This window comes from Prionailurus bengalensis, chromosome A3 (genome assembly GCF_016509475.1).
Source record: "Prionailurus bengalensis isolate Pbe53 chromosome A3, Fcat_Pben_1.1_paternal_pri, whole genome shotgun sequence".
Classification (NCBI taxonomy): Eukaryota; Metazoa; Chordata; class Mammalia; order Carnivora; family Felidae; genus Prionailurus; species Prionailurus bengalensis.
The window spans coordinates 59,376,356-59,392,171 of record NC_057354.1 but is presented as its reverse complement, the minus strand read 5'-3'; the positions used below and the strand labels follow the sequence as shown (position 1 = coordinate 59,392,171).

The 15,816-nt window shown below is 39.9% G+C and overlaps 1 protein-coding gene across 2 annotated transcripts; it reads left to right on the top strand.

Annotated features, from left to right (window-relative positions):
- The first annotated feature begins 371 nt into the window (after positions 1-371).
- Positions 372-14,132, top strand: PDCL3 (phosducin like 3). Of its 2 annotated transcripts, XM_043603149.1 has the most exons (7): positions 457-611; positions 1,954-2,083; positions 4,194-4,284; positions 4,547-4,690; positions 5,475-5,683; positions 9,089-9,244; positions 12,514-14,132. In XM_043603149.1, exons 1-6 carry the CDS (start codon positions 606-608, stop codon positions 9,229-9,231), a joined length of 723 nt encoding a protein of 240 aa, XP_043459084.1. In that variant the 5' UTR covers positions 457-605; the 3' UTR covers positions 9,232-9,244; positions 12,514-14,132. The 2 variants fall into 2 exon arrangements, with proteins under 2 accessions (XP_043459083.1, XP_043459084.1); XM_043603148.1 differs by lacking the exon at positions 12,514-14,132 and having other exon boundaries at positions 372-611; positions 9,089-9,465.
- The last annotated feature ends 1,684 nt before the right edge of the window (positions 14,133-15,816 follow it).

Genomic DNA, 15,816 nt, shown 5'->3' with positions numbered 1-15,816 from the left:
TTTCTGTTTTTGTCTCTTGTGATCACTGCTCTATCCACAGAGCCTAGAATAGTTCCTGGTACATAGCAGGCTCTCGATAAATACGTGCCATATGAATTAATTGCATAGTCCTGCGCTGAAATGACAGCCAGTGAATACCGGACGACCCTGCATCATTTTTAATTCTAACATCAGATCACTGAATCACATTTCTAATTCTGACTGAAAAAGCCATGACCTCTTTTATAATGACTGGGTCTGCGGCAATATATAGCGCATACCTCGAATTAACCTCCTCCATCCACCCCCAACTCTCCAAAGATGAAAACCTGCCCTAATAAGGTAGCACCGAAACCTGGTTCCGGGTCACGTGAAGCGAGTGGCACCGGCAGACAGAAGGCAGACCCTCCCTCGCTCCTGCGCACAGCTTCTGCGCCGGTTTCTTGAGGAGCGTACGCAGGCTCAGAGGCCTCGCTTACACCCTGGCTCCGCCCAGCTCACTCCTAGGGGGCGGGACGAAGGGCGGCGGTGGGGGAAGAGGCTGGGCAGTGGCTGCGCGCGTGCGCCGAAAAGAGCTGAGGGGCAGGCGCACCGTGGCGGGCCTGGCTTAAGCGATTTCAGACAAGATGCAGGTAAAGAACTTGGGGGGCCGAGTCCTGGAGACTGCCGCAGTTCGTTTGCCCCGCGTGTCATCGGCGGACCGTCCGGGCTGGGACTGTGGGAAGCGCTTGGGCGCCACCGACGCCGGGGAGGTCACACGAGTCTAGGCCCGGCGCAGGCGCAGTGCGAGAGGGCGGGCGTGGTCCCTTCGAGGAACTGCGGGCTGGGCCTCCACACTCCCGCATTTGTAACCCCTCCAAATCTCAGTTTTTGGGGGCTCTCTCTTCTTGAGGTCAGATCCTGCAAAGCCTGTGAAGGACTCGTCGCATCCCACCTGGCAGGGTTACTTCCTATTTGTTAATTTCCGTAGCACCTGAGTGGGGGTGTTACAGGCTCCTTGTGTGGATGTGGAAGCTGAGGCTCGGAGAAGGGAAGGGGCCGACCTGGAGGTCCGATAACTTGAAACAGTGGCGGAACCTGTGTTCCTGAAACCACTTAGAGCTGGTTGAGTGGATAGTTACATCCTCTTTCTCCCTAACGTTGGTGTTTAGGTTGAAGTGTGCTCCCTTTCAGATTCCCTGGCTTTCAGAGCTCAGCCCTGGGGTCTCTCTCTTCAGTCTTAAAATAGAGTCAAATTGGCCTCCTTTCCCCCGTATCTGGAATTTTCTAATGAAATTGGCCTAAAACTTAAAGTGAAAGAAAATGAAGCCGCCTAGCATCAGGCTCTCCTGATTCTACTTCTGATTGTATTGTAGTCACTCAGAACTTTGAGATACTCCGTATCTCTGCTCTTGGGCCGTTTGCACATGCTGGTCCCTCTGCCTGGAAAGTAATTTCTTACTTGCCTATCCTGTGGAATGCAGACCTCTTGCAACCCTCTAGGTCAGCAGCCTGTTGATCATTGCACTTGCCACAATGTGTAATATATATATGTGTATATTTATTTGTTTATTGCCTGCCTCTTTCTCTCAACTGTAAAATAGGTGACACCATCCTTCCCTACTATGTATTACAATAATTTACATATAGTGGGTACTTAATATCTGTTGAATGAATCACTCCAAGTCAGTAATTACTGAAAAACCATCTCAGCCTTGGTACAGCATTGATACTGATCTGTGCATCATATCCTGATATTTACCCAAGACTAATTCCTGGGTGTGTATGTTTAGGGGGGTGCAGAGTGAAGGTGCAGTGAAGGACAGGAAAAAGAACAGGGTCTGTGGGTCATGTGACACTTTCTCAGAAATAGGTCACAGTATAATTTGGTTTGAATTCCTCTTCCCTCCACCTTTCGCATTCGACCCTTTCCTCAGTATGACACCCTCCATAGTGGACTTTGCACTCATGGTATCCTTGGTCCACTTGCACTAGGACCCCAATGCAGACACTGAGTGGAATGACATCTTACGCAAAAAGGGCATCTTGCCCTCAAAGGAAAGTTTGAAAGACCTGGAAAAGGAGGCAGAAGAGGAGGAACAGCGAGTCCTTCAGCAGTCAGTTGGTGAGCTTGCTTACGTTCATTTTTGTTCTGTCTCTCTCTGGGGTAAGAAACAACTTTCTAGGTCTCTAAGTGGTTTGGTGGAAGGATGCTCTGAGCAGGAATTGGGAGCCAGAGATTGGAGTGCTGGAATGGGCACTAACTCTGGGACCTCAGGCGAGTCACAGGCTTTCTCTAACCTTCAACTTCCTGGGCTTTAGAAATGGGACTTCAGAGGCCTCCTTCATTTCCATAATTTCTTGTCTGTGTCAGATGGGCGCATGATAAACCTGAAGAAAATACTTGAGTTGTACTTTTTGTCCCATTGATCACAGGGGCTAGTACTTCTGTCTTCTGTTTATACATTAGAGCTAATTTAGAGATGGATTCATTAGAAAGCGTTTATCCAGTGAATGTTTATTAAATGATCATCTGCCAGGTGTAATTCTAAGCATTGGGGCTTTAGTTGTGTGCAGGCCAGACAAAAATCCCTGTCCTCATGGCACTTATATTCTACTGGGAGAGATAGACAATAAGCAATACATAAGTAAATATAGGAAAATAAAGCAGGGAAAGGCCTCAAAAGGGTGGGAGGAGGGGTGAGTGTAATTCTAGATAGGGTCAGAAAGAGCCTCAGTAGGAGTGACTTTGAGTAGACCTAAGAGTTGAATCAAGCTACTTAAGTAAGTGAAGAGCATGTTAGAGAATCATCTGGGAAGCCAATATGACTGGGAAAGAGTAGTAAGTTCAGAGAGGCAACTAGGGGTCCAACCATTGAGGACCTTGTATCTTTTAATAAAGGCCTTGGCTTTTATGTCTAGTGGGGTGGGAATCACTAGAGGTTTGAACAGAGGATTGACATGTTGGCAGCACCCTCCTGCTGCTGCCTTACTGAGCATGCAAGATGGGCAGAAAGTCAGGAAGTAGACAGTTTAGTATAGAAACTACTGCACTAATTCAGGCAGGAGGTATGATTGGCTTGGACCAGCCTGCATGGTGTTGGTGGAAGTGGTGAGAAGAGGTTGGATCTGGAAATAATTTGAAGGTAGGGCCAGTAGGCTTTTCTGGTGGATCCTGTGAGGGGCGTGAGGAAAAGTAAGCGAAAGATGACTGCAGGGTGTTGGGCTTGAGCAGCCTGAGGGATGGAGTGACCACCAACTGAGATGAGGAAGGCTTGGTGAGTAGCAGTTTGGAGCTAGGATCAGGAGCTCTCTTTGGAACACAGTGACATTGAGATTTTTATTAGTCCAGTAGAGATGATAGGTAGGCTGTTGGCCATGTTTTTCTCCAAATCAGAGAAGTATGGGCTGGAGGCATAAAGTCATGAGTTGCAGTAACCAAGGGAGTGGGTATAGATAAAAAAAGGAGTCAAATCAGCAGAGGTTCAAAGGAAGGGCGGTCATAGAAAGAAGTAGGACGAGGGACGGCATCCTGCAAGCCAGAGGAGGACCATCTTTCAAAGAGAAGGCAGTGGGGGGTTGGATTAATGCTGCTCATCCATCAGGAAGTGGAGGTCATTGTTGATCTTGATAAGAGCAATTTGTTTAGTGTTGGAGTTGGGGTTGGAGGATAAAAATCTAATTTGATGTCAAGAAGCAAGAATATGGCAGTAAAAATGAAATAGAGATTTTGTAGCAGTTGGTTAAAAGGAAAGAGAGCTGCCTACCTACCACTCACAAGAGAAGAACCAGAAGTCCTGTAATAATCCCTTTAACTCTAGGGAAGGTGTGCCAGGGAGGACACCCACTGGTATCCCCCGTGTCCTCAGAGACAGAATTGTTAATACTCCAGGTCATGGGTGTGTGTGCTTGAAGAGCAGACCAGGTGAGTTTAGGCAAATACAACTCTCTTGTTTTATAAACTTGGGAAACTTCTCATTCATATCCCTACAATTGCATGGAGGTAGGAGAGTCAGTTCTGCTGCATATGCCAACATAGGCCTATCTTTTTTAAAACACACTTAAGTTCTTATTTACTAGTGTAATACCTTCAGTATTTTTTATTTTGGTTTTGCCAAGTGAGTTTTATTGGTGTTGCATGCACATCTTTAGGAGAAAAGAAAAGGAGGAAAAACAAAATGCAAGTTTGTTCATCTTTTAAATATTTTGGTTTTTGCTAACTTAACTACATTCAGTGAAAACATATGAAGATATGACTTTGGAAGAGCTGGAAGAAAATGAAGACGAGTTTAATGAGGAAGATGAACGTGCTATTGAAATGTACAGGTTAGTGCCACCCAGAGGGACTGTTTGTTTTTTTGTGTGGCACTAAAACGTGTGTCTTTTGAAAAGTTAACTTTCTGACTGAGATAACATTTGGAAAGGATTATATAATTAAATAGTAATTTGCAGATTTCAGTGAACTAGTCTTGGACTTCTGCCATGTGGCAAATAAATAAACATGGATCTTTATAAAGGTTGCTGTGTGAAAGGTGTGTGGGACGTGTGGGCTGGTTGTGTAAGATGTCTTTCTCCTTCTGCGGTACAGGCAGCAAAGACTGGCTGAGTGGAAAGCAACTCAACTAAAGAATAAATTTGGAGAAGTTTTGGAGATCTCAGGAAAGGATTATGTTCAAGAAGTTACTAAAGCCGGTGAGGGCTTGTGGGTAATCTTGCACCTTTACAAACAAGGGTGAGCTGACCTTACGCACTATCCTTAAATGTTAATTTGAATTTATGCCTTGGATATCCCAGGCTTAATCCACGTTGGAGGTTTTGTTTGTTTGTTTTTTAAACTAGTATTTTGTTTTTGTTGCTGATTTGCCCAAACCTAATGCCTAATTTTTGTCTTTAGACTTTCAAATTAATATTTGTGACTAATAAGAATGCTTTTTATTACATCATAGCAATGAAGATTGTTTTTATTGAAAAAGAATTCCTTATTCATCCTTCTAGAGAAACTCTGGCATTTCAAAATTGCATGTAGTGAATCATTCTCGTAGATGTCGGGGGTGACCTTTATAATAATTGTTCCAGGCAAGTGACGCAGTGGTGCTCCGCTGTGCCTCACTTCCAGCTGCATTCTCCTACTGTGTACTTGTGTAGAAATTTTTTGAAAAGCAGGAAATACTTTCTGACCTTTTTCACTCCTTCTGAATCTTGAATGTTCTCTCATATAGGTGGGCATAATAATTATCTTTTACATTGAAGCTGGTTTTTTGAGTTACTACTGAGTCAAATTAAATTGCATTTTAGATTTTGAGTTCTTTATTTTCCCTGAACTTATCAGAAAGGTTTTTTAAAAAATGTTTAATCATCTTGACTGGAGTAGCAGAATCATTTGTGAAGCTATTAGCATTTACATAGGGTAGAAGGGTAGTTGAGCTTTGCCCAATATAAATGCAGAATCACAGTTGCTTCTCTTTCTGTTTTATAGGTTTTCTCGCTCACTGTTGTTTCCCATTTCTACTTTACAGGATTCCCCTCTGTGCCCTCATAAATCAGCACTTCAGTGGACTTGCCAGGAAGTTTCCTGATGTCAAATTTATCAAAGCCATTTCAACAACCTGCATACCTAATTATCCTGATAGGAATCTGCCTACGATATTTGTTTACCTTGAAGGAGATATCAAGGCTCAATTTATTGGACCTCTGGTGTTTGGTGGCATGAACCTGACAATAGATGGTAAGGGCTTCTTTGAGGTGGTCTAGGGCATGTGATCGATGACCAGTGCATGTTAAAGATGATGAGGGGATGTTTCTCTTGAACAGACATATGTTAGATGATTTGTAAAAGTCATCTTTGCCCCTGTGTGTTGTCAAAAGGAAAGAAGCACATTTAATCTCTCATTAGATGAGTCACTGGGGGCAGTTACAACTGGGCTCTAATAATTCTATTAAAAGAGGGCACAATGGACTTTAAAATATGTATATTTAATACTTATGTCTAATAGGTTTTATTTGCCCCTATAGTTGGGTATGTTTTAAGTTACAACTAAAGATCTCAGCATTCATTTTTTGTTTAATTCACATGAACATATTACTGGTATTTATACTTTTTTATACTGACATGCATAAAAATGTTTAAGAATATTTTCTCAGTTGAATGTCTTAGTGGCTTTTAAGTTAAATTAGAAGTTTATTGAATTCTGCCTCTTAACTCCTGAAGGATATATCCTTTTATTCCTGAAGGACGTGTCTTTTATTCCTTTCTACTTGTTACACGAGGTGTTGAACTATGTACATACTCATAGCATGAAAGAGAGAACCTGAGGCCCAAGGGTTTCCACCTAAGTCACTCATTGAAATAATGTGTCCACCTGTGCTTTAAAAAAAAAAACATTAGGGGTGCCTGGGTGGCAAATTGGGTTAAGCATCTGGCTTTAGCACAGGTCATGATGATCTCACGTTTCATGGATTCAAGCCCTGTATTGGGCTCCATACTGGCAGTTCAGAGTCTGGAGCCTGCTTTGGATTCTGTGTCTCTCTCTCTGTCCCTTCTCTACTCGTGCTCTCTGTCTCTCTCTCAAAATAAATAAATAACATTAAAAAAAAAGTAAATAAAATAAAAAAATGTTCAAATGTGACTTTACATACTATTTTATGTAACTATTTTATGTAAGATACTTGCGAGATAAGTATAGCATGTGTACATACATACACATATTACATCAGTTATACATTATTCAAATCTTCAAAGGCATACAGCATTTCTAAATATTTCTAAACTATATGTTTTCATCTTACTCTTTTTTTTTTTTTTAATGTTTATTCATTTTTTGGAGAGAGAGACAGAGCATGAGTGGAAGAGGGGCAGAGAGACAGGGAGACACAGAATCCGAAGCAGGCTCCAGGTTCTGGCTGTCAGCACAGAGCCAGACATGGGGCTTGAACCTGTGAACCATGAGATCATGACCTGGGCTGAAGTTGGTTGCTCAACTGACTGAGCCACCCAGGTGCCCCTCTGGTGTTTTGAATCTTACCATGAGGGGACAGAGAGGGGTATACGATAGTACTTACAGTCTTTATTTGTAGAAATAATTTGAGGATTAGTGAACTTATAATTATTGCGTGGAAGTGAATAATAACATTAATACGTAAACCTATACATATATGTATGTATATATGTATAGGTGGCTTTAAATATATTCTCGAGTCAAGAATCAGAATTAAGATTTTTTTTTTTTTTTTAAGAAATTTGTTGAATTTTCATAACATTCAACTGAGGTACCTAGAGTTGTAAACACTGGTGTTAATGATCTCCATGGAGCATTTTAAATTAATATGACTTAAATAAAGTGGTTGCCATATTTTAATGGAGTTATCTAATTGGCAGAGCATCACTTAAACCTGTTTGCTGTTTGCTGTAGTCTCTCATGTAGTCCTTAGTTCTGCTTGGAGTCTTTTCTGCAATGCAAAATGTATCCCTTGATTTCACTTCATGAGGTCTCACATCCTTGTGGAGTTTCGTTGATTACAAGAGAGTGAGGGGCACCTGGGTGGCTCAGTTGAGCGTCTGACTTGATTTTGGCTCAGGTTCTGATCTCATGGTTCTCGAGATCCAGCCTGTGTTGTGCTCTGCACTAACAGTGTGGAGCCTACTTGGGATTCTCTCTCCCTCTCTCTGCTCCTCCCCTGCTTGCATGGACATGTGCTCCCCTCTCTCCCAAAATAAATAAACAAGTGAAATACAGGAATTGAGGTTTTAGTCACTGATTTATTTTCTTGGTACTGCTTTTATTACTTCAGACAAATGTGTAAGTTCTGGGATGTCATCATACAGTTATCCTTTGACTCTAGTAGACTGAGATGCCGGACATGAGGCCTAAGAATTTCCTTTTGTTAAATTAGACTTAATGATTAGATTGACAGAAGGACTGTGAAAAGTATTTCCTTTGAATGTTTCATGATGATTTCTTTCCTGGAAAACTGTGCAAGTTGAGAAGCGGTAGTCATTAGAAAACAGGTTTAGTCTTTGGTTTTTAATTACCATGTAGGTTCAAATACAGTAAAACCTTGGATTGCGAGTAAGTTATTCTGCAAGTGTTGTGCAAGATGAGCAAGGATTTCTAATAAATTTTAACTTGGTAAACGAGCAGTGTCTTGCAATATGAGTAGTACATGATGCTGAATGTCACACAATCAAACTGAGCCAGTGGTAGTTCTTTCTGTCTCTCTCTCTCTCTCACTCAGTCTGAGGGATTGTGGGTGATCATTTCGGATGCTTGGTCTCAGGCCACACTGTTTAGCAGAAATCAGTGTTTTTTCAGAACATTGGAAGGTGCCCACAACTGGCACTAGTGTATTTTTTGTCATTTCAAAGCACTAATGAACTGTCCTTTGCTTTTCCATACACGAGTAAGCTTGGGAATGCTTTGTTTCATTCTAGGTCAGGCTGCCTGCAGATATAGACCCTTTCCTCTGCTGCTTTATTACCAGTTACATTAAATACGGTAGATGACAAGAGTTTATTAATAGTGTACTGTAGTCAACATCCATGCCAGCATATATAATGGTTCCCATGCAGAGAGTCCATTGAGCCAATAGATAGCAGTGATTCCATTAGTGATAGTGAAAGTCGTCCTATACATAACCCTCCTCTCTTGTCTCCTTCACATCAGCCACGAAGGTTTTGAAAGGTTAAGTGCAGGTTAATTTGTTTATTTTTCTTTATATTTTGTATTTTATTATTTTATATTACATTACAGTATTGTAATCATTTTTATATGAGTGTTTTTGCGTTGTGGAATGAATCATCTGAGTTTCCATTATTTCTTATGGGGAAATTAACTTTGATATACAAGTGATTTGGATTACAAGCATGTTTCTGGAATGAATTATGCTTGCAAACCAAGGTTTTACTGTGTATGTAATATCTCATCTTCTGAAAAAGCATTTGAAAGTATTTTGTTTTCCTCCTTAAGGGTCTGATTTTTTTTTTCTTCTAGGCACCTTATAACTGTAGCACTAAAATTGTCATCAAATGTTGATGATCATAGTTTCTGCTTAGAAAAAAACTGGCTTGATGGGCTTGAGGACGAGGGTCTTGTGCTGACTGTCTTAGGTGATTTAGCTTTTCTTTGTCACGTAGAGTTGGAGTGGAAACTGTCAGAATCTGGAGCAATCAAGACAGATCTGGAGGAAAACCCTAAGAAACCAATTGAAGACACTTTGCTATCCTCGGTGCGGTGCTCTATCCCCACAAGAAGGAACAGTGATTCTGAGGATGACTAAGACTATGGCCTCGGTAATGTGCCAAACTTCCTTGATGTGACAGATCATCTGGATTTTTTGAAAAAGGTTAAAGTAGAAATGTGTTTGGCTTTTAGCCTTTTATAATTACGTTTCAAATCTCATAGATCTCAGAAATCATTACTGGGAATCCTATTACATTTCTTGGAACTCCCTTTTTAAATTAATAACATTTCCTTAAAAAAATAAAAATAAAAACCAGCTGCTGGTATGACAGACGTCTATGTTTTCCTCACTTGTATTTTAAGCTATAAAACTGTCTATTCACTATTTGTCCACATTTAACTATATAAGAGGAAATGTGGAGTGTCTTTTAATAATGTGAGGAGGTTTTACAGTGGATAATTGCAAACTAAGTTTTGTAGTCACATTATCATTTATTTTTATTTTATAAGGCTAGCAATAGAATTATTAAAGGAATGATTGATAGGAAAAATCCTAGTATTTGTCCTATTTAGAAGAAATAGGCAATAATTTTTATAAAACGTTGTCCTATGAAAGCAATAACTAAATGATTCCAGTTTATTGCCATTTTTGCTTAAATGTTTTTTTCTAGTTAAAATAATTTTTGTCTCAGACTGTTGAGATGTCAGTTAATCCCAATTACTGTAAAAGTCCACCTTAAATTCTTTTTTGTAAACAGATAATAAACACATAAAATGATAAACTGTATCTCAGTCAGTAAAAAAAATGGCAAGGTGTTTTCTGAACTAGAATCTTAGCACTTAACCCTTGTCAAATTGACATTAACAGAAAAATTAGGGGTAATATTTTTCTCTAATATTTGTGTTGAATGATGTAGTACTCAATGTGGGTTTGAATATTAAAAATATGAATTCTAGAGGGCCTGGAGTTCCTTCAGATTATATTGCAAAATTTATTTTTGCTATAATTCAAAGAGTAACAACAGCTGTGACCCATTTTGATCTGTCAGAAGTGTCCGTGTTAGTGAATATTTATTTTTCTACACACATAAGAGCCAGTGCTGCTTTTAAAAATGTGTTCTATGTAACAATTTACTTTGAATGATTTTTCATGAAATTTTAATTGCAGGGTTGATATAAGCGTGGTCAGTTCTATCACTCACATGCCAGTTCCATGGGTTTTGTGGGAGAGCTTCCTTCTTGGATTTTCTATTGTTAGCTGACATTAAAATGAAATGCTGTGGGAAGAATAAAGGTGAAAAGCTTGAGTGCTGCATTTGCCTGAGCACTGCAACGCTCACAACTCTTGAGAGAACAGTGCTTGAGCATGGTGGGGGGTAATACCTACTGTGATGGAAAATAGCAGGCTTTATTCCACTTTGGAGCCCATGCAGGATGTAGTTCTAGATACTCACTATGCCACTTTGATCTGTGGAAGTGTGAAAACTGCTTCATCATCTTGCCTCCATGCCGGGCTAATGCTCTTAGTGGGAGCTCAAGGAGAGCTCAGGTGCCTCTGGACTTGGCTGATGAGTGCTGTCTGGCCACATGGCACCCAGGCCCCAGGCAGCTATTTAGTCATGCTGACTGAACTTGATTTAAACAGAGAAACATCTCTCTCCTAACATGAGTGTTGTGATTTAGAACGTGACCTGCAAATTTCTACAGGTTAGTTAATTTGGGGAGACTTTGCTGTAATATTTACCACTAATTTTCTGTTTCATGTGAGGCATTTGTGACATGACAGAGGGGAGGGATACAATTGGATCCTTAAGCATTGAGTTCATCTAATTCCACACAGGGAAAGCAAACAAGAAGGCTACCTAGAGGCTGTCTTTCAGTGTTCAGAGGAAGGGATTTTGGGAAAGGGTGTTAAGCAAGTGCTAGGTAGCCCTTTATTCAGCGGTAAGAAATGGTTCTGGAAAGTTGGGATGATAATTGGGAGAAGTGAAATGGAGTTAAGACTATATAATCAAATCAAATTGATTCTTCCTTATTTTCCTCATCTCTAGAGGAAGAAGAGGATGTGAATGAATTGTATATGCTTATCTCATTGCAAACCTAAATTTATATCCTCACTCCCCAAGGTTGCAGACCATTGCTTTGGCACATACCTGACACAGAGCTTCCAGGGTGGGTGGCTCAGAAGTACTTCAGAAAAGTTGTACTAGAGGTTGCCTGGGTGGCTCAGTCGGTTATGACTTCAGCTCAGGTCATGATCTCACAGTTCATGAGTTGGAGTCCTGCATCAGGTGAGCTCAAGCCCTGTTTCGGGTGAGCACAAGCCCCACTCCTGGTGAGCCCTGCTCTCTCCCTGCCCCTTATGGGATTCTCTCTCTCTTCACCCTTGTTCACTTGCACCCTCTCTCTCTCTTAATTAAAAAAAACAAAAAAAACAAAAACAAAACCCTAGATATGAAAGGCACTTTTTGAGAGTTATGAAAGGAATGTTAAGAAGAGTGTCCTCTGTCATCAATGCCTAAATTGTTTTTGTCATTTATTACCTCCAGCTTTAAATTCAGTTTTCTTATGTAATGAGACCAGAAGTGACAAGTGCGAATAATCTCTCTATATATTTTATATAAATATAAACATAACAGCATTTTTTATACTGTTTACATTCCCATAGCAGGTGGTCCAGGCTTTCTGCCTTCTGCATCCCCCTCCCACCACAATTCAGTGACCTCCACAGGAGACCTTGTCATTTGCATGCTACAAGGAATCCCCTTTGTTTCTAGTCTTAACCATCCCATACTTGCGCAGTGTCCTGTCTTCTCTTTCTGTTCCGTTTAGTCTCAAGTGAAGATGTGTCTAGTCTCCAAGTTTAAACCCTCCCTTTGTGCTTTTGACTGTATTCTCTCCCACGTTCTTAAGGACTTGTTCCAGCAGTAAATTACCATCTTGATTTTAGTCTCTCCCTTGATGTGGAGCCTCACACAGTGAAAATGTTCAGGTTCTGTGGCAGAGACTGCTATTTGCCTATCAAGTATCCAGGAATCTCCAGTTCTACTCCAGCAGCAATGGGACCAGCCAAAAGATTAAACTTCCAGTCTCCTTGGAGCCATGGATTGCCAGATGGAGGTGGGGAAGTTGGCTGGACAAGCCTCTTCAGAGGGACAGATGATTGGCATGTGCCCTTTTTGGACTTAACACCTTACTTTCTGACAGGAGTGTAGATGTGGTTGAAGACTACTTGGGCTATAGGGCATCTTTATAGAGGAAAAGCTGTAAGGATAATATTCCTGATGACCTTGTGGAACCAGTATAATCCAGCTCTTGACTGCCTTCTCTGGACTTTGGTTACTGGGAAAGAAGTAACTTCCGTCTTGGTCTCTCTTAGGAGCAGCTGACACATTTCCTGATAATGTCACCTGGCCATCGCCAAAGAAAACCTCAACCATTCTAGCTTTCTACTCACCACTTTCACCTTGCTTGATAAAACAGAAGAACAATCTAGATGCTCTACCTCTACTTTATCAATGTTGCCTTTCAGTGATGTCATGAATTAGACTTTAGGGACTTTGCATTTCCAGTGTGTGAAGGAGTAGATACTCTGAATAACCTGATAATAACTCAAAATGTTGGATAATTTTTTTTAATGTTCTTAAATTGTTGCTGAACTGGCAAGAAAGGAAAGCATTCTCAGAGGTCAAAAGCAGTTTGAATTCTCATGTTACATGATGTCTAAAAACTTCTCAAAGCAAGTTCTTAAAGTCATCTTAAGCTGGTAATGCCCCTGAGCTCATGGCTAAAGCAACTGTATATCCACGCTGTAAGAACAGAGCTTTAATGTAGTCCTCAGACACTCTTTATAGATAAAGCTCCAAAGGAACGTGAGCTCATAGTCCTAAATCACAAACCCACAAAATCACGGGATGCCTCAAATAAGGTATCCTGAATGAGAGCCAGTGGATAGTACAGTCAGACCTGCAAAAACTTAGGATAGTGGAATTTTCAGATATAAGATATAAAATGAATATATTTAATATGTGTTTAATAAGAGTAAGGAATAAGAATTCTTTATATAAAAATAAATCCCTTGTCAACCTATGGAAGAGAGAACGAACCGGAAAATAGAGTCAAATGATTACCCAGTAGATAACACACAAAGATAAATAGATAGAAATATAAAAGTTAGGAAAGCAATGTGGAGGAGAGACTGAGAAGTTCTAGCATAATCTTAAAAAGAGTTTTAGAAAGAATTGGAAATTGGTAATATTTGAGAAGATAAAGACATTTTCTAGAACCAATGAAAGACATGAGCCTTCAGATTCAGAAAGCTGTGTAAGTCCTAAGCGAGTTACAGACTGTGTGTGTGTGTGTGTGTGTGTGTGTGTGTGTGTGTGTGTGTGTAAAACTGCAGAATGTTGGATTTGTCCAAGTAGTCAGAAAAGTCATTACCCAAAACAGAGTAATGGTAGGGCGTACTGACTTCTCAGCAGCAAGGAAACCCAGAAAGATGGCCAGTATCAGTGGTTGAAGAAAAACAAAAACTACTAACCAAGAATCAATACCCAGTGAATCTATATTTTTGGAAGTGAGAATTAATAGACATTTCCAACAGAATGAGTAGTTTTGTCATCAGTAGACTCTCAGTTTAGAAGATGAGTGATGCAGAAGGACCACCATCTGTTGAAAGGTCTGAAGTTCAAGAAAGGATCGTGACCAAAAAAATATGGGTAAATCTGAATGAACATTGACTTACAACAGTACAAATAATGCCTTATTTGTGATATTAAAAGCAAGATGGATCTAAAAAACAAGACAAAATAGGGTACACGTTGAAGGCTTAATTGGAGTTCAAATGTTCTTAGACCCTTAAAAAGTAGATTTAGGAGGTTGGCAAAGATACACATGTAAGAAATATTTCATTCAAGGTAACAATAAAAGAAAATGAGTGTGTAACTTTTAAAGTAGTGGGGGCATGGAGGGTGGGACCTCTTAATTTAAAAGAAGACCAAAAACAAAAAACCAAAAGGCAAAACCATAGGAAGTCCAAAATGCTGGAAACCTAACACAGTAATCACAATAAATGTAAATGAACAATAATAGTCTTATCCAGAAGTCATGCTTGTAGGTACTTAACCAACTGATGTGAAACATATGCATACAGAGACCTGCACACAGATGTTGCTAACAGCTAATTTATAATCACCAAAACAACCAAAATGTCTATCAATAGATGAATGGATAAACCAACTGTGCTATGTTGACAGAATGGAATGTTCAGCATTACAAAGAAATGAGCTATCAAGCCACAGAAAACATGGATGCTAACTGAATTAAACCATTCTGAAAAAGCTGTATACTATATTATTCCCATTTTTTGTCATTCTGGAGAAGGTGGAGCTATGGAGGGGCTAAAAAGAGGTTGCCAGAGGATTAAGGGAGGGTGGAAGGGTGAAATAGGTAAAGCACATGGAATTTTTAGGGCAGTGAAACTATTCTGAATGATACAATAATGGTGGAGATAGGACAATATGCCAAAGCTCATAAACCTTATAGTACAGAGAGTGAGTCTTAATGTATGCATATTTAAAAATTTCATTTAGAGAGGAGATCCCTGGATGGAATCCAGGATGTGATAAAATAATCTAACTGTATTACAAATGTGTGAAACCACCTAATAGAAGAGGTTTCAAGGGAAGGGTTCTGATCTAAGTAACCTTGGAAATGAATCTGTAAGGTGAAAGGCAAAAGAATCTGTATAAGCACTGTACTCTAATTGATAGTTATTTCTCACAGTAGTATGGGTTAATAATTCTGTTAGTGCTAGACTATGTACTAGGTTTGAACAATTAAATGAATAGCAGATGGCAAGAGTCCAGTTTCACTGCTAAAGTGTGGGGTTACAGATAGCAAGGAGAGGAGGTTAAAATGATCTATGGCGTAATGGATTTGGGATGCAGACATTGGTATAAACTGTTTCACTTAATATAGATACAGATGATTATATATTTAGATAGTGAACATACATAGGCTGGTAAACACATTTTTTTCATTGTTCTATCAGCTAAGGTGACCCTAAAAGCAATGACACTCTAGTGTCAAAGACCACACCTGACCTGTAGATACTGGCTTCTAATACTGTTCTCCAAAAAAGGAGCTAGGGCTCTAGAGAAATGGCTGATTCTAAAACTGGAGCAGGAAATATACAAGATTAGCCTGAAGCATCTTGTAGCACCAGAAAGGAAAGAAATATTAAAACAAAAACAAAAAACTCAACAATGATAAGAATATGTCAAAAGGATGAAGGAGGCAACTAAAAGATCTAGTGGCTAAAGCTGGAACCCTTTGAGCAACAAAATAAATAATGTATTATAACCCAAAGTATAATCCATGAGTCCATGCTGATAAATGATTGAGTAGATAAATAATTGGAGAAGAAACCATCTCTCATTCAGAATCCTAAATAATTTATGTAGATACTCTGGACTTAAGAGATTCCACCTTTAAGCGTGGGTTGCATGTGATGATTTCCTTCCAAAGTTTATAATGTGGAAAGGTGGCTGGGAAGAGTAACTTTGCAGTACAGAGACCTGACAAACTGTCTCAGGCAGGTGATCATGGTCAAAGTCAACAGTGGTAAGTCATTTATTAGTATGGACCCTGGATATGATGTCATGAAAATAATACTTCACCT

Coding starts and splice junctions, on each gene's coding strand:
- PDCL3 (XM_043603149.1), top strand. Junction 2,084..4,193: donor AGTCCTTCAGCAGTCAGTTG/GTGAGCTTGCTT, acceptor AACTACATTCAG/TGAAAACATATGAAGATATG. Junction 4,285..4,546: donor CGTGCTATTGAAATGTACAG/GTTAGTGCCACC, acceptor TCTGCGGTACAG/GCAGCAAAGACTGGCTGAGT.